This window comes from Candoia aspera, chromosome 10 (genome assembly GCF_035149785.1).
Source record: "Candoia aspera isolate rCanAsp1 chromosome 10, rCanAsp1.hap2, whole genome shotgun sequence".
NCBI lineage: Eukaryota > Metazoa > Chordata > Lepidosauria > Squamata > Boidae > Candoia > Candoia aspera.
This window is the reverse complement of record NC_086162.1, coordinates 19,881,077-19,900,483: the sequence shown is the minus strand read 5'-3', so window position 1 is coordinate 19,900,483 and position 19,407 is coordinate 19,881,077. Positions and strand designations below refer to the sequence as shown.

The 19,407-nt window shown below is 44.5% G+C and overlaps 1 protein-coding gene across 1 annotated transcript; it reads right to left on the bottom strand.

The window, feature by feature from the left end:
* Positions 1-3,123: 3,123 nt before the first annotated feature.
* On the bottom strand, positions 3,124-19,063 carry PPP2R1A (protein phosphatase 2 scaffold subunit Aalpha). Its single transcript, XM_063311638.1, has 15 exons — positions 18,904-19,063; positions 15,505-15,595; positions 12,997-13,097; positions 12,195-12,427; positions 11,928-12,075; positions 11,653-11,808; positions 11,315-11,429; positions 10,849-10,919; positions 10,287-10,421; positions 9,481-9,654; positions 9,046-9,106; positions 6,561-6,715; positions 6,105-6,247; positions 5,826-5,917; positions 3,124-4,499 (listed from the first exon to the last, which is right to left on the bottom strand). Exons 1-15 carry the CDS (start codon positions 19,054-19,056, stop codon positions 4,483-4,485), a joined length of 1,845 nt encoding a protein of 614 aa, XP_063167708.1. The 5' UTR covers positions 19,057-19,063; the 3' UTR covers positions 3,124-4,482.
* Between the last annotated feature and the right edge of the window lie 344 nt (positions 19,064-19,407).

Here is a 19,407-nt window from a genome sequence, read left to right as displayed (position 1 = left end):
GTCAACCTATTGCAGCCTGAGGGGGGAACGCCCCCCCCCCCATGATTGCAATCAAAATGGACCAACACACAGACACACACACACCTGCACAAAGCCAGACATTTTATCCTGTGCATCACTCTATTGCTAAGCCCTTCTGGATTTTAGAAAAATGTAAACACACCTTCTCTAACCCATTTTCCATCCTTCAACTTATCAATATATGGGTGTGGAGGGGGGCTATGCAGATTTATTGCAATCATTCAGGAGCTTCGTCTGACTCTGGGGATCAAAACTGGCATCTCCAAACAAATGGGCCTTGCTTCCTGCCTTGGGATCAGCCAGCCTGGGATTCACAATGGAAATCAAACAGCAAGCCACTGATTGCCTAAAATATAGTAAAACGTCCTGAGTGCAGGTTCAGGGAGAACAGATGGAGAATTTGAAAAGCCGTTGGTTGAAATCCAGTAGGAATCTCTGAAATGACCACATGATCACAGCTGTTGACACTGGGCTCTCTCTTCTGCAACTGAAGTCTATTGGCTGAAGCAAACCGTTGGAGTAGTTGAGGCTCATCTTATGCATATCTCAGCCATCACCCTATCTCCAGGCCTCTGGAAGGTCAATGCGACAATGGTGCCAAATGCCTGTCCTTTCGCCATGGCTGCCAGAGCTGGACAGGAGCACCAGCATTGTCCAAATACAGTTTTAAACAGCAGTGATTTGTGGCACTACACATTTTAAGTTTAGAGCTCTGCCTCCACTCTAGCAGACACCAGGAAAGGGAAGACGACTGGGAAAGCCTGGGCAATGGCCACTGCTCTTCTTTACAAACTTAGCAGGGTCAGCCCTCTGCTGAGATTCAGCAGAGGGGCTCACGGCCATTGCCCTACCCCGCCCCCCGGTGCTTCTGGTTACTCAACTGCAGTGGAGAGACGATGAGAGGTGCAGGGCCTCCCAGTCCCTTGCCCTGAAAAGAGAAGTCTCTTTCTCCCATCATCTCTTGGTACCGCAGTGCCTCCCTAGGACAAGGAGGGAGGAACCACCACCCTCTGATGTAAGTTCGTCAGAGCTGGCTCTGGAGAGGCACAATGTTCCCTGCAATGCAAAATCCTTTTATTAGCCCAGCGGCTGCCAATTGCACAGGATGAACAAAGGACAGAGTCATTTTAGTAGCATCTCCATTTGCAGCTGAATCAGAGAAGCAGGCTGATCAAAAAACCCAGCATGGTAGCGAATTTTTTGAGGATGGGCAGGTAGCTGCCAGAAAAGCAAAAACCAATGTTTTGTTTTCTTGGTAAAAAAACAAAAAAGACAAACTTAAAATTCTACTTCTATGATGGACAGATTGAACATTAGCATCCATCTCCAGATTTGGGGGGGGGGGGCAGGGGGCGCAAGGCAGGGGAATGGACACATGCCCAGACACCAGTAGTTGCCAGCTTTTAAAGTTTAAAGAAGGGATAAAAACTTAAGTTTTTTTTTCCCTTTTGGCTACAATAATATTCTGGCCCCAACCTCAGAAAATATGTTCAGGATGGGGAGACCCACTGGATGATACCTGTCCTGTGTTTTGAACTTGGGTGTGGGGCTATGTACAAAAAGCAGCAGTCAAATTACTGGTCAAACCCCATCCCTCTCCAGTTTTTCAGCCTGTAGTGAAGAGGGTATCAACAGACCCAATTAACAAGATTGGCTGGATTGTGGTCCTCCTCACAAGAGACTTAAGAGTTCCTTTAATGGCTGGGGATGCTCCTGAGTGGGCAATTCAGACACAAGAGGGAGGCACTGTGTGTGGAATGAGCAGAGAAAAGAAAAACTGGCTATAAATAAATTCATAAGCTTGGATGGGGGTGGGCACCCCTCTTGGGCAATGTCGGCTTGCTTTGACTTACGCTGTTGGTGTATTTCTAAATAAAGCAAATGCTGTAAAAACATCACAAGTCTCCTATGCCCTCCCATCTAGAAAAACAAAAAGGACTGGAATGCGTAGGTGGGTGTGGACCTATTCAGTATGTAGTTTCTTGAATAAACTATGCCCAGGCTTCCTGAAGCTGTTGATCCTGAGACCGTCGTCCTCCACAATGGTCATCAAAGGAACACAAGTAAGTGTTCAGCGCGCACCAGAAGTACAGATCAGTTCTAGGCAAAAACCTGGGATATCCATTACAAAAAAGCACCAGAACAAGTATGATTGAAGACCATGCAAGGGCAGTACCCTAGCTTTCACTGGTAACTCTAAGCCTCCCTCCCCACTAAAAATCCATGCTGTTTTTTCATTAGTCCAAGTCATTCCTTCCTCTCCCGTCCTCACCAGCCCGGTTGTTAGCACACCATTAAACAATAGATTTAGATACATTAAACCCAACTACATAATAGGCAGATCCTTTGAGAACCGCGAACAATGGAAAGGGCGAAACATGCATTCCCCCCCCTTTGTTTTGTTTTATCCTCTAAGCACCTTGGCAAAAGCATGACTGGACTCGAAAAAGCAGGCAGAACAAACGAATGCAGGCACAAGACGCAACTGAAGGAGGGTCCAGCTCCCCAGCAGCTCAACTGTTCTCCAAGGCAACGCGAGATGCAAATTAGCCTTGACAAGGGACCACAGCTGGACAGAACTCAGAGCTGGAGTTCTCTGGCAACACAAATTCTTGAAAATTAACATTTCAAATAGGAGCCAGAGGTTCAGCAACAGAATTAAGCAGGAGCTGTAAAAACTACACAGACGCCCATGGAATGAGACAGAGAAAAAGTGCTCTGCTTATGCAGGCAGGAAAACAAATGAGGGAATCTGATGCTGTTCAGGCAGCCAAGTGATCTGTTTAAAAAAGGAGATGGATCCAGTCTTTCTTAAGACAAGGAACAACTGAACTTTAACCCAAAGATTAGTTCATTATTTAATGGAAGGAGACCTTGCACAACCCTACCCGTTACCTGGGCCTCCGGCAACCACCACTCCCTACCAAAGATAGGGAAGTGAAATCCCCTAGACACTGCTGGATTATACGCTCCTCTTCTGCTCCTGCTTTTATGGCTGGGACTGAAGGAAGACTGAGAGTCCTGGAATATCTGCATGGCCACCAGTTGCCCACCCTACCCTATCTCAAAAGACTCAGCGACCCGGGTTCAATCTTACCAGCCTTGTTAAGTAATGACCGAGCATTTTATTAATCATAGAGAGGAGAAAAATAAAACAAGTGTACACACACACAAAAAAATGACATTTTTAAAATGGCATTCCACTAATGGGGAGAGACTGTGCGTGTGCGTTAGGGGATGTGTGGTTAGAGTACACACTTCTTTCCCATGTCCAGTGCAAGAGTTAGAGACAGCAGCGAGGAACCTGAAGGTGGAGGAGGAAAACTGGGACATCATCGAGGCAAAGCTGGAGGGGAGGGGGATGTTCTGCACCACAAAAACTAGAACTCCCATCAGTTAAGAGCCTGTGGGATTATCCAAACACTGCTGGAGAAAGACACCCATCGTCGCCTCTTCTTCCTGTCAACTGATGTGCCTTTTGTTAAAGAGCATCCTTTCGTTTTGCACCACCAAAATTTGGGAAGGGTCCTGGTTTGGAAGTTCAGTGGGAATACAGGACTAAATTTAGCCTGGAGGTAGTATCCCACTGTGAAGAGCCAAGGCAACACCAATTTACTCTTCAGCCCATGTCAACTGTTCAACAGCTTTCTCTGTCTCTCTCACACACACACACTCACACACACACACACAATCCTCCATATGCCAAACAGCTACCTCCTTCCAGCAAAGGCCAGGGAAGGGAAACATATAGTGAATAGAAAGGGACACAGAAGAAAGTCACGCACAGGAACTGGGATATACCGTATTACGAAGCCTGATGAACCAAGAGATTTAGATCAAGGATTTAACTACCCTTCAACCTTCCCTGGCACAAAACAGAGGAAGATGCTGCTGGGTTTGATTTCGAGTAAACGAAAACTTCTTATTGACTGATACTTAAACACTGGATGAGGGGGAAGGTGGAGGCTTTAATCATTGGCATGGAAAAGGTATGGGAGTGACCAGGCTGAGCACGGATTGGGAGAAAGCTCAAATTGGTATCTCACGCACGGTGACACGCTGCACAGCCGTGGCATTCCCATGCAAACTGTGGCCAAGAAGTGACAGGAGGCCACAAAGAACAGATTCTGCCCCCTTCCCTTGCTCTGCCTCTCTTGCAAGCTTTATGGGACTGGGACACGCCACTTGGTGCCTCCTGATGTTGGAACAAAACAGTTGAACCTGACTATGATGAGAAAGGGAGAAAATATCACAGCTGCCCAAGAAGGTCTGAAGACATGGAGCTAAGAGTAGAAGAGGGAGACGGGACTCCCGAGAGGACATTAGTCAGCCATGGCTGATACCACCATGTACATCCAATAGGAGATGGGTGGGCTGGTCATACACATGCAGGGAAAGGGGGAGAGAATGGTTGGCCCAACAGCATCCAAGTTGGAGAGACAACAGAGCCACTTCCTGGATTCAAGCTAGCGCCAACACTGTATGGGGAGAAAGGGAGAGAGAGAGAGGGAGTTATTAAATGTTAAGAGAGAGCTAATAATCTATTTCATTAACAGCATTTGCTAGAAGTTCAGTTGGACAGTGCCCATTCGTAATTGCATACACCATTACTCACAACTGCGAGCAGTAACTTGAAACAGGGAGTTCCAAGCCCAGGGCCTGTACTGAGCACATGTATTTAGGTGCTCACTGGCTGGTGCCGGCAGCGTGCAAATGGGTCCTTCAGCGACAACTTCCACATTGTCTCAAACACATAACTTGCCCTCAATTCCCAAATCCTGAGTAACTGCGTACACTGTTCCCCCCGTCCTCGAGAAGCATAGTGTTCCAACCGTCCAGAGAAAGCCAGCCCCAAATTATCAGAGGACTGAGCTTTTGAGATGACGACCATAGCCCTTACGACTCGGCTGCTATGAAACTCTTAGCCTGGCCCGAGGTCCTGGTTGTGCACTTTCCGCCAACATTTGGTTGGCTGCAAAGGGAAACTAGATGCTGACTACGAGTCCTTTTGAGCTGGCCTTGGGAGGTAATTCTTACAGATAAATTAGCAGGCTTGTTGCTCAAGCTTGTGCCCAAGATCTCATGCGCCTCGTAGATTTCCCTCTCTGTAGCAGTTACTAAGGTGCTGATCAAGAAACTTCCGCTGGAGACAAGCACTCTGCTGGAAACAGCTAACAGCAGGAAAAACAAAGGTCCATGTGCATTCAAAGGTCAGACCGAATGCTGAGTGAGCCTGAAGCCACCTTGGAAACAGAAATTCAAGGACAAAGCCTAGGAAGACAGGTGGTTTATTTCCATCCTCCACAGGGCTTCCCTGGTAAGAACTAGGCAGAGGCCTAGCGTGCAAGGGTTTCTGTCATGTTCATCGTTCCAATGTTCTGAATACATCGTAACATTTCGCATGTCACTTTCCTGATCCGTGTTTGCTGAGTGGAGATTTCCAGCCGTGCCAGGCTGTAATCTCCTTACTGTAACTGTGGAATGTATGTTTGGGTTATGGACTGTGTTCAAGGTTACTTTCTCAGGCCGATGTGGGTGACGGTTGCTAACACCTGGGAGGGGGTGGTTGCTAAGCGGGAGCAAGGGCGGGACCAGGTTTGAAGCGAGGGTTTTTAGTTTGTATTTGGCGCGCTTTTGCTCATTCTCAGCTTTCTTTGTGTTTGCATTCTATTCTTTCAATAAACCAGTTTTCCTTAAGCACCTGCTTGTGAGACTGAGTCTGTTAGAATAGGCAACCCTTACAGTTGCTCTTAAAAAAAACAAAGAAAAGGCAGGTACGGCTCTACTAGGGACAGCACACTCACCAGTCAGCGCCTCCTGGGCGAAGTATTTGACATCCACATCAGGGTCCTGGGTGAGCTTCTCTAGCACTGGTTTCACCTCGTTCTGAAGGGTGCTGGGGGGTGGGGCGGGAAAGAAAGGCAGGGAATGAGGGGGAGAAAGCAGGAAGAAGACAAGGAAGAGAATCTAAGATTCTCCAAAGCCTCAGTATTTCCACTGTCTCCTCCTTTCTTCCCCTCTCCCCAACAACCAAGATAAGCCCAAAACCCAGATGGCATCAACACAGTCATTGTTCCCAGTACCTATTATCCAAGATTGGTCCAATTTTCTGAAGTGACTTGGCTACATTGAAGCGGACGTTCGCTACTGCATCGCCAGCCATCCGCAATACCGTGGGAAGCATGTGCTTGGTGGTGATTTCCTGCCCGCAGACCTCTGACAGCACCTAGCAAAGGACGGACCAGGGAAGCAGATCAAGGGCCTTGCGCATCTTGGATCTGAGGAGCTCTTACACTTAAGTTTACTGTTTTGTGGCTAGGCCTGTGCTGACCTTGCTCTGCAGCTCTTTTTTAGCTTGCTGGCAAGGCCAACTGCTCTCCCCAACAGCCTGAGTCCCACCAGGCAGGGCGAAGGATAAAGGACAATTCTTACTTATCACAGTTCATACACTGACCCTTCACGATCAATGCACACACTTCCTTCCACATCCCCTCAGTTTGTCCCACTTTTCCTTCTTGCTCATCCCTTCCCCAACTCACATTGATGCAGAACAGCGTAGTCATGCGGTGCAAGTAGTTGGGGTCATTGGACATGGCCAGCACCTTGGGGATGATTGTGGCGTGAGCCCAGTCCTTGCCAAACTTCTCCACAAGCTTCTTAAGGTTGCTGGTGGCTGCTTCTCGGATGGCATAAACTGAATGAGAGTAGAGTGAGCCACAGAACGGGTTAAAGCTAGCAGAGTCTATTTCAGAAGAGCACCATACAGAAGCCTAAGGAAGCCAAAGTCTGGTATTTTTGCCACAGTGCCTAAGGCTTGATGTGAGGTATCCTAGAAGCAATCACACAATATTTTGTTTGCACTTGTATCCTCTGCAGCACATAAGAGATATTCAGGGATTTGGGAGAATGTCAAAGATCGTGAGGAAAAAAAAATAACCTGCAGGTTTTTTTTAAAAGAAAAATACGCATGTCTCCAAAATGCAGAGAGACACTGGGGTTGTAGAAATACTTTTTAATCAGAGAAAAGGGAGAGACTGGCTTATTGCACCCATGTTGTGCATTTGACCCTGGCCAAATTACTGTTCTTTGGTGGAATGCTATCTATACATTTCCTTGGAACACAGAATGGGAAACCAGTTTTATGTTACGCCTCAGGCAGCATTACTAATTGAGGCGACTGTAGTCTTTTACAGTCTGCATTACCTATTTCCTACCCAACTGGAACTGATGGTAGATGAGCCTAATGTATAATCCTGAGAGCTCTGCTACAGTTGGCTTCCCCTGGCAATTTATATCCTCACTTAATACTGTATCTACTACATACCTATCCCCGAAATAACTGAAATTGACAGTGAATTTCTAGGTTGAAAATGAGCTTTTAACCACGCTGTATAATTATCAATCAAAGCTTGAACTCACTGCTGGTAGCAAAGTTTATTAGGTGAGGACAAGACCAAAAACCAACAATTCACTGTTACCAGTAGCATGCTCAAAATGGTACGAAATAAAAAAAAAAAAATACTGAAAATGGTGTGAATGCCCCATGCTGGATAATCAAAGCTTAAAACGAGGGGGGGGGGGAGAGATGAAAAAAGCTACACTGTTGTTATGTTTTTCTAATGTGCTTGCATTAAACTTGGATTTAATTGCTCCATAGCTGGAAAAGATCATCCCATTAAACACAGAAATGTGACCCAACCTCTTTTACTTCAGTGCTAAAAGCCTTCAATGATTCATTTTCGCAGCTGGAGAAAATTGCTGACACAATGGATCCCATTAATTCTGAAGCATACTTTCTGTGCTCTAGACTACTAGTTGGGTAAAAGCACTCTGAATTTTAAAAATGTGGACCAGAAGCCAAAGAACTACATTAGCTTATATTCTCCCCTTGAGCTACAGCCCCCTTTTCCTACAGGTAATTGGGATGAATTGCATGAAACTCAACAGTCAACTTCAGTGGCTGAGATGCGGGAAAGTGTGCTTTACATTTACATTTCTTTTTTTAAAACTGATTAATTTCCAGTTGATACCCATGAGAAAGTTCTCTAAGTGGTTTACAATAAAAATAAGTTATAAACAATGAAATAAACCCACAAACTAAGGATCTAGGACAGGGTTTCTCAACCAGGGTTCTGTGGAAGCCTCAGGTTCCGTGAGAGGTCCCGAGGGGCTCCCTCGGAGATCATGATTTATTTAAAAAATTATTTCAAATTTGGGCAACTTCACATTAAAGAGGCAAGTTTCATTCCTTATTTTTAGTTTAAGAGCACTGTTAATGCGTATCTGCAGGCCTACCCATGAAATGAATATAATCATTTTGTAACTTCTGGCCTATATTTAAGCCTGAATGTGCAGGGGTTCTCCGAGGCCCGAAAAAATATTTCAAGGGTTCCTCCAGGGTCAAAAGGTTGAGAAATGCTGATCTAGGACATTTAGAGAGGGTTTCCCTTGGCACGTGAAAGACCGGGAACAAAAAAGAAGAAAGCAATCTCCTATAAAGATATTATTCCAAGGTGTCAGTATCAACAAGAACTTTGTACTAAGAGTTATCCACTGCACTGCACTTACTGGGAGTCAGTGAAAGAAGGCTCTCCTCCGATGATCTCACAATTCAGTTTAGAATACATAAAAAGTGCTAACCCTTCAAATATCCTACTCAATAATCACATATGAGTTTACTGTATAATCTAGACAGGATTCTATCCTCCATCCAGAGCATGGAGAACCGAGGAAATACTTCCTGCCCAGGTAAAGCTGCAGCTGGCATAATAGCTAAAACTAAAGAGGCCCTGAGACTACAAATGCTTCTAGCAATAAATGTAGAATTAATTGCCACTCCCCATCCCGTAGTTAGATTCTGGTGATTTCAACAGAAATACGGCCTCCTTCAGATTTGGTACTCTACCTTTCTTGACATCTACCGGGCTACTTAGAAGTGATGTGCACAACTGTGGGCAAATGTTACAGGAGATGACGGGTAAAGGAGAAAGTAACCAATATCAATCATCAGGTTTTGAGCCTTACCATGATCCACCAGCCAGGCCATGCAAAGGGAGTTTAGCTTCTCATCAAAGAATTCCACACCCTGAAGACGGGGAATATGGCAGTGAGAGCAAATTAATTTGCAAGGTTACTAATTATAGAATTCCCATAGTTAAACAAAAAACAAAAGCAAAAAACAAACCAACAGAACAAAAACAGAAATCCGGAGAAATGGACTTTGTTCAATTAGCAGGCACTGCAGGGCAACCCAGTGGATGATCATCAAACCTTGGAGATCTTGGCCAAACAGCCCTAGCAGAATTAGAACACAGGCTGCAGAAAAGCAGGAACTCTACACTTTCACACAAGCACCTGCTGCGACCCAAGTTCTAACTGATTTAATTAACATCCAGGTTGCTGAGTAAACACCTCAAATGTTTACAATTATTTACAAAAGGCCAAAAAACCCACACTCACCAGCTGTCCAGCCAACAGGGGCATATACTCAATAATAGCTAACCGCACACGCCACTTGGCATCCTCTGCCAACTCCACAATGGCTGGCAGCAGAGACTGGGACAATTGCCGGATGCCAATCACTTCATTCACACAGTCCAGGTTGGAGATTATGTTGAGTCGGACCTCAGGGCACTGCAGAAAAGGGACAGATGAGAATGGAGAAGAGCCCCCAGCACAACTGCCATTTCTAAAATGCTTCTTCTTGTATTCGTTTAAGGGGAAGTTCCTAAGAACTCGGGTATGATGAAAAAAACGTACAAAGGTTAAATTTTCAACTTCCTGGTTTGGTGAAAAATGGCAGTACTAATGTAACTAGTTGTAAAGCTTTGAAAAAAAAATCCTGTACCAAGAAGTACAGCTGATGCTATACAGGAAACGATTCATCCTAGTACTATGTGTGGATTATCCAAGATCATTTAACTAGAGTTATACATACATGCCTTACCACTAACCAATAGGCTCTCTTTAGATGAATTCTTCTCACTCAACAATCTCAGCTTGACTTTACAGAGGAAAGCCTTGCAACTAGATTAGCTGATATTTGCAGCATCCAGATCTGTCTCCCAACACTCAGGCTTCCCCAACGTTAAATGAATGCCCCGAAACACATTCACTAGTGCTGTAATGGGGAGGTAGGGAAAGAATGAGCTGTGCTAGGCAGCCATCTAGGTAGACAACACTACCTCTGTTCACTTCAAAGAGTTAACCACAAAGACCCTTAAGTGACCTCAAAAAACTTAAAAAAGGGGAGGGGGAACACTCACCTCATCTTTGAGCTGAGCCAGGAAAAGGGGCAAAAGATGCTCAATTGTGTTGTCCTTGCCCAGAATAGGAGACAATCCCATGATAACGGATGCCAAAGCCGATTTCACGTGTTGATTGGCATCTGATACCAGTTCCTAAATGACAAAGGGGCATATTTCAAAACATCACGAACTATTTGTGCGATGCCTCCTATCTTGCTGCCTCATACATACCACTCTTGCCATCTTATTTGTTGATCATCTGTGTAATAAACAGCTGGAATACTGAAATATACCTCAATAAGCGCCAGTGCACCCACATCTACAATAAAAGCACACACATTCCTAGAGGCGGCCAACCAAATTCCCTCTACATTTTGGCCACCTCGTGAACATCAATGTCTTAGAGGCAGAAGCAAATTGTCTCCTTCCCTGTACCATTCTGCTTCTTCAAGGACAACTCCTCCACGCTTTCTCCAGCCTTACTGCAAGCATGCTTCTGATTCGGCCAAATAAAACCCTGAGCTGATGCTTACAAGAACTGCTCAAAAATTCCTAGAGAAGGTGGCTTCCTGGCACGTACCTTGATACAGGGCAGAATCTGGGTCATGATGATATTTTCACGACAATCAGGAGACAGATTCTCACAGAATTCTTCAGAAAGGAAGATGGAGAAGTAAGAATGCAGATTTCACTGAAGTAATACATTTGTTTCCTGTTATTAATAACCAAGTACTGAAACTTCTCCAGCCCAACAACAGACATGCTATACTAATCTGCACAACTATACACAAAACTATTCTTGACCTCTGTTCTCAAAACTTAACTTCCTACAGATGAACCCAGACAATTTTCTTATGTCTACACATCAAGTTACTTGGCTGCTTAAGACAGTTACAGAACTAGAGTTATTTAATTTAATTAATTTAATTTAATTTAATGAGTCAAATTCTTCTTTTCTCACCCAAGGTCCATCCCTTTCAGAAAGCCTCTATACAGGGACATTCTACGTAGCCATCAGGACAGGACTGACAGTGACTGAAACTAACCTTTGACTTTGCTGGAGGCAGCAGCTCGCACTTCAGCTTCGCAGTCTTTCATGAGATTCTGGAAGGCCGGGACCAAGTCGGTTTTTGTGATTTCTGGCCCAACAGCTTTCTGGAGCTACAGGAAAGAAACGGCCCCAGAATTGACCACGCAAACATTCCAAACAGCAAGACATTCCTCCCTGTCAGAAAGAATTCTACCCCAAAAACTCTTGGTCTGCGGAAATGAAAATGACAGGCAGAGGAACAAAAACACTGGTACATTTTTAACATTTATTGTAATTCATCTTTCAAAAGTGAAGAGAATATAAACTTCAAAATACACAAGGATTTATACAAACCTCTGTGAACTTCTCAGCCACCATGTAACGGACTCGCCAAGATTTGTCCTCCGCTGCTTGTCGTAACGTTGGCATCACCAAGGACTCCAAGTCCTCCTGAAGCAGGAGCTGAGCAATATTAACACAGGCCTCCACAGCCAACAAGCGCACAGAGTCCTGTGTGTAACAGTAAAACAAAGCTTTTCCTCACAAAGAGCAGATGGGGTAGAGAGCCCCCCCACCCGATTTGGCTAGCTCCCATTACCTCCCCAAACCCAACATGCTGTCATACAGACCTGCTCGTCAGAGGCCAGGTTCGAAAACATGGGAATGATCTCACTTTTGACATTCTCCAGCTCCAGGACCTTGGCAAATTCACCCAGTTTGGAGGCTGCAGCTCGCCTCACCATTGGAGTATCATCTGAACACAAGTTCCGGAAATATCTGCAAAACAAGGAAGAGGAGCAACTTATTAGTTGCAACATGCTGGGTCATGGAGAACCCTTTGGTTATTCACAACTTTATAATGGGTCCCAATCTTTACTGCAAGGCATCTGACTTACTGACGGAGGTCAGCTTTGACTGAGCTGGAAACTCGGGGATAACAGACGCTGAAGAGGCCGCAAGCAGAGGTGCGAGAGGTGAACCAGTCTCCCCCCGCCAGGCGCTTTACCAAGGGCACAAAGTGAGCCTCAAGGTCAGACGGAGAATGTTCATTGGAGGTTGCTCTCAAGGACTCCACTGCCTTGTCCCGCACCACCGTCTCCTCAACTGTAGCAAGGCTTTCGAGTGGGGGCTGGAGAAAGAGGGAGGAAATGGCACGTCACCTACGCATCTTGCATGAACCACCAGGAAGGGGGAAAAAAGAGCTTTCCAATAAATTAATTACTGCCTTGTCTGTTTTAGATCGCCTAAGAATTCAAATAATCCAGCTTTTTTTCAGGAAGAGAAGGAGGTAAGAAAGCCTACATGGGCAGCAAAAAATATGACAGAAAAATGGGATTTGTATGTTCAGACTGTAAAAGGTTACACTCCAGTCGTACTGGGCTATCTGGGGACAATTCTGGAAAAAATTCCCATATACCATTAATCAGCCTATGACATGGAGTCAAACAATGATCACCAAATATCATTTTAACACTTTTATTAATTTGGTAGGGGACAAACATTTTCTTTACTACTTAGCCAAACAATCTAGAATCCTACAGGATAGAAGGCTGACTTCATGGCAGCTTGGTCATCTTTGGGCATTTATCAACATGCATGCCCAATTTCATCTTTTGGAAGGCAAAGAAGTGGCTTTCATTTTCCCTCTGTGTTAGTCACTCTTTCCTAGGCCTTCACAGAAAGGGGTCTATAACTTACCAACAAGCAGTGGACATACTCAGGCCCCCCGACCAAAGCTGTAAAGGTTCCCAGCTGTTCTGCCAGAGCAAGTAACACCTCATCCTCATCATAAATAGTGTCTGCAAGAGATTAAAAAAAAAGAAACAAAAAATAAGACTAAGCCTGTATATTCTTAGAACAGAGAATGAGAAAGGGCCAATTCACAAATGATTTATTTTATTATCCTTCAATAGGGAGAACTGAGAGGCAGCCAAACCAAGTCTCTGAATACCTGTGATTGCCTTGCAGCTCCACAGAACAGATTCAGGTCTAATACAGAAAGATCCTGCTTAACACTCCATTTCTTATGGAAACCAAGCTGGCTTCCCCAAAGAGCAAGACATTTTCTGTTGTTGCTTTCAAACTTATGGAATACATGCCCATAGAAAATCCGCAATGGCCCCAACTGTAGAGTAACTAAAATCACTGTTGTTCTTATTTGGCTAGCTTTGCAGAGTGGTGGTTAGTCTTAATACAGGAGACACAATGTACCATCTTTGTACCCACTAGCAGCTGTAAGTCAGACCAATTAATGAATGACAATAATTTCATTCACAGAATCTGAGACTCTGTAGAACAGGTACTCTCAAACTGTGGGTCAATCCCTAGGGGGTCTCATGATATTACTCTTTTTATTTATTTGTCAAATTTATCTGTCACCCATCTCGTATTCAACGACTCTTTTCCTGCTTGAGACACCTTAGTCTTACCATAATTTTTAAAAAACCTGATCAGGCTTGCGTAGGCAAAGTGGGAATACTGTCAAAACTTGCTCCTAGCCTGCAGCAGGCAGTTGTGGTACCCCAAAATTTGAGAATGCTTTTGATATACACACTAAAAATTAATTATAAAGAGTGCTATATTTATTTGCACCAATGTGATGGAATGTCATACAAATTCACTTAGAGATTTACAGTACCACAGTGTGAGAATCCCTGGTGTAGAATACAATATTTCAAACACTAGTTTCATTAAGAAAACAGCATGTTTCTCTATCTGTTTATCAGAGCTGGCTTAACATTCTGTGAATTTCTTGAAATCAAATTGGTGCAGTAAACTGTGTGTTAAAGAAGTTAATACTGTTTCACCTTCTTTTCCATTACTTGACAGTTGAGATGTTCTAAAAAACAAATACTTTAGAAAACACTATGAAGGCTTTTTGCTATTACTAGAACTAACAAACTAACAAAGATAGTGTGGTGTAGTGGACAGAGCTACTCTGGCTCAATTAATTATTGGTCAGATGTAGAACTCATTGGTGGATTCATACAAGATACCAAAACTTAAACCCTGGTCAATAAATCACTACTGTTGTGTTCACACATGCCAATCAAATATACTACATTATAGCTTAATGGGATGACCTGATTTATACAACGTGCTAAAACAATGTTTTGGTTACCCATAACATCCTGAACTACACAACTCAAAGCTTAGCCTCATGCGTTATGCAAATCTAACATCCTTTTTAGCCTCCCCTCTTTACCCAAAGTGTTCTAAAATTAGTCAGGTATCTATATTGCACTATCTTGAGATTCTCAGAGACAGGGTGACTGAGACTACAATCCTATATATGTTTTTCTGAAAGTCTAAATCAACCCAGTGAGATTTAAGTTGTCATAAGTAGGACTGAGTTTAAATGCCTATGAGAGCATAGATTTTTAAGAAATCTGAGAGATTTGAAGCTACACAAATGAACCATGGTAGAACCATGTCCTACCCAATACAACATCATCAATAGATTCACACACTGTCTTGGGAAGATCCAAGAATCAATAATGGGCAAAATTTGAATACTTTGCTCTATGCAACTTCCAAGAGTAAACCTCCGTGACGCACATGCTGCTTTTAGGATATGATTCCACACATTTTGGACTACAACTTCAATCAACCCCAGGCAAGCATGATCAATGGTCAGGAATGGAGCTATTGGGTAAAGTGTCTGGAATGCCTCATGTTAGGGGTGTGAGGGCAATGTGGCTGCGACATTTGTCACCCCATTGATTGCCAAGGTTGATTTGGCTGATCTGGCTGGCTAGGTGGGTGTCCCCTTCCACCCTCACTGCTCCAAGCGCATCCCTCCCGAAGCTGCACGCAGCTTACTTTTCCAGTTCATTAGAAGCTCTGCCATTGTTGAAGGCACTGAGGAATCTGTTAAGGAAATATCTCTGAAACGATCCAACGAGTCACGGGTTGTCTAGTTTTCATAAAGAGGAACATTTAACAATTGAAACACCCTTGAGTTAATGCAGCTCAGCAAAGAGTCAGCCCAATGAAATTTTATTCCCTGCACAGCCTTTGCTGATTCAATCAATGACCACGGCATAAAGGATGTCACAGTACTCTGCAGGACTTTCCTGCTCAATGAGTACGCACACTGCAATCCTAAAAAAGGAATGAATGGAACAGAAATGTGGAATACTGCCTAAACGATTTCTAGACTAGTTCCAGATTCTTTTTCCTATCTTACCAAGTATTTTCATTTACCTGTGAGAAAAGGCAAGAGCTCGCTGCGCGTCCTCTCAACGCCCAGGGCCAGCGCGATGGTAGAGAGTTTCTTGATGCTGTTCAGACGAAGCTGCATAGGGGAGGGAGAAATTCAAGGAACAGATTCACACAGGTGAACCATGAGAAGAAATCTGCCAGTTTTGCCTGAATGCTGGATACTGACTTTGCAGATAACTGAAACTATTTTAGCACTAATAAAGGACTCCATCTTTGTACTCATCTTCAAAATCCACCCACATGGCAGCAGGTCCCCCTTTGCATATAACTGAGAAATTATACAAACATACAAATGTATACTGCTTTGTTCATCTACAGTATACGATCACTCATACATATAGATAGTAATGGTATGTATAGCTAACATAAAACCAAATTTTTAATACAAGGAATTAGTAGCCACCTCTTAATACAAGCTACTAGAACTGCTTTGTTCCAATTCTAAAAATAGCTGCCAGCTCCCTGCCTGTATTGTCTAGTGCATGCTGGCTTTTCTGAATCTTTATACAAATTATGACAATGTGAACTGTCAAGATCTCCAACTGAATAACCGTGATTATTCAGGGTCATATACTACTCAACCTTGGACTGTACTCAGCAAGATTTCACCCTTTTCCTCTTTTCTGTCACACAAAAGCTACAGAGCTGCAGCTTACACCTGGTGTCTAACACATAATTAATGCTTTTATTCTGCATTTACCAGTGATATATTAAGCACCTTATATGGCAGGATATAAATTGTGTTTGTATGTATAAAGTACAGATTGTTCCTTTAGATGACCATTTACCCTTATCCTGGTGTGTTGCTTTCATTCATTTCAAATTGGCATTTCCCCCATCAATAGCAGGGGGGAAAAACACCATCTTGGTGTTTAAAGATGCAATACTGATGTCCCAGGCTACAGCCCCTTAAAACTGAACCTAATTTAACAGAATGGGATGAACTGTATGCATCTGAACCTCAAACAAGGCATTTTTTCTCCAGTTTACACTCATACACGTGCTTTACTTGAAAAGGAAATCCAATCCCATTTTTGGCTGAAGCACAAACACCTAGAGGAGCGATTCTGATATATTATCATAACTGTAACACATGACAGCTAATCAATTAAGCTATCCAAGATCTGTCATCCATTTGTAGATTTATAAACCAGACTGTTTATCCAACTGGCTCATGTCAGTTATACATTATAGGTCCACTAAGGATAAAGTCCTGTCCTCCAAGGACATCTCATGGATCAGAACTGACAACTTTTCCTTCTCTGCTTTTCCATTATCTACAAAGAGAATTGGGAGGCTAACTGAGCTTTAGTTTCAGGAAAATTACATGCAGGAGAAAGCAGGTTAACTACCAGGGCCATTAGTGTTTTAGACCAAGTCTTTCACCCGATTAACTGGTTAGGTGGTGAGAAATCTCCAAGACCCAGCAGAAAATAGTTTGGCTTCTGTAGCTGACCATTTCAATTTCACCCATGTGAAACTGGAGATCCAGCCATACCAACTCGAACTTTATTATTCAAATCCTAACAATGACACTATATTTCCTTCATCCCACATCTAATATCATCCAGCAGAAAAACCTAATTAATAGAGCTTAACATATTACCCCCATCACACATCTTAAGACGAACTTGCTGGATTCCCCCCCCCCCCAATTATATTCCATTAATGACTAAGGTACAGGCCTAAAAAGGATGACAGAAATGTTTCCCAGCCCTGCTTCTATTGCCACTATATAATTGTTCCCCAATTCAAACCAAGCATGTGAAGTTCCAATGGCACAAGAGTAGAAACTGACCTGGTAAGCCAGTCTCAGTCTTCTTCCCACCCTCAGCATATCCTCTGCAAGTCATGCTTTCAGTTGGGAACGGCTTGGTGTGGATAAGGAAAACAACTGCAGTGAACAGCCCAACTTTTCAGGCTGCCCAGTATTCATCAGACTATTCAAAAGCCATTCTGGCCAATGAAACAGCAGTGCTTGGTCTAAACTGAAGCTCAACCATTAAAGGACACAGGCATCACTGCCTTGGAGGTTTATTCACTCAAAGTAATAATGAGACTTACCTGCTTCCAGAGAGTAGTGTATCCCTCTCAAGATTCAACTTCATCATCTGGGTCCTTCTTTGCTCTTACTTTGGAGTAAAGTAAGTTTGCTCTTACTTGGTTTTGATGATTACCCGACTAGATAACATCATCAATGCTAGTCACTAGGTAACTAGCTAGCACTGACGAGGTTACCTAGTTGGGAAATGAAATGTCTGTAAACAAACAACCAAGCTCAGAGAGCACCAAGGACTCCCCAGTTCAACCCTGAGCTACAGATATTCTCTTCTATTGCTGTTATTTTATCACCTAACCCAGTGTTTCTCAACCATGGCAACTTTAAGATGAGTGGACTTCAACTCCTCAAATTCCCCAGCCAGCAGCTGAAGTCCTTGCATCTTACAGTTGCCAAGCTTGAGAAACACTGACCTAACATACAGACCTGAAGCATTTTACAGCACATAAGGTCACTGATGCTGCTGGCTGGCTCCCCACCAGACCGAGTCTCAACCACAAAGCTACTCCTGCAACAAGAGGGCCCTAGTCCTTTTTTTTTTTTTTTTTTTGCCACATCCGCAGCAGGGACAACGGTGGCTTTAGCAAAAGCTGTGCCAACCTTCTCCCAAACGGGTACCTTGCAGATACGCCCCAGAAAGCTTGGGATTGTAGGAGATGAAGGACCACACATCTGGAGGGTGTCCATCCGGAAGCCAGAGGGGTGGGAAGAGAGGGGCGAGGGAAGGAAGGCTCCACCCCTTCCTCAGCCATCACGGGCCACCTCCATCACGGCATCCTCTATTGACAGCCCCTCCCTTACCGCCTTTCATTGCGAGGGAAGAGGGGCTGGCTTAATACACCCCCAGCAACGGAATGCCCGGAATCAGAAACCCCCCACAGCTGCCCCAGGCTCTTCACCGATTGGCCAGGAAGCCTCTGGGTCGGGAGAGGCACGGCCCAATCAGGAGCCTCCGCTCTCTTCCCTAAATACGCTTTGTAAAAGAGGGCGACGTGCCCACCCCCGGCCCCCGTGTAGCCCTACCAGAGAAAAGGGTGGCCCGGCCAATCGCGCGGCTGCTTCCATTGCCGCAGGAGAGGGAATAGATAACACGGGCCCTCTCATTAGCCTCCCCCTTCCTTTTTGTGTTCTCAAATGAGACCTGTCGCGACCAATCCGGCTCCGCTTCTGAGCGCTCCCATCCGGGTTTTTCAGATAAAAGATCGTCCCTGATTGGCCACCGCGCCGGGACCTGGGTTCTCGGGCCTCAAATATTCTCCCCATGGCTGTTCTCCTGCAGCTACAGCTAAGCGCCCGCCGAATCGGGCCGTACCGGGCCGTACCTGGACGTCCTCGTTCCGCAGCTCATCGATCAATACAGCGATAGGATAAAGCGAGTCATCTCCGTCGGCGGCCGCCATGTTAAGTCCCGGCTTCTCTTCTGAAGGCTGCGCGGGGTTCGCGCTGACTCCTTGCAGGGGCGGTTGAGACTCCATTGGTTTCTCGGGTTGTCACTCCTTCTTATACGAGAAGCTGATTGGATTCTTTCAGACGAGTCCCACCTTTCCGATCTTCCAATTTAGCATAGCTGTCTGTCATTTGCTTTGTTGTTCTTTATTGGACGGATAATTCAGAACTGGACCACCCACAAAGAGATTTGGGAAATTAGGTCGTTTACTCCCGCCTCTTTCTCATCTCTATTGGTTAGATGGACTATATTCCCGCCTTCTCCGACTCATAATAGGATCTTTATTCTCTATCCATTCTGTCACAGGGCTCACAAAGGACTATGGAATCGTCCCGCCCCCAGAGTGTAATCTTAACTCCGCCTCCCGATGGAGAGGCGG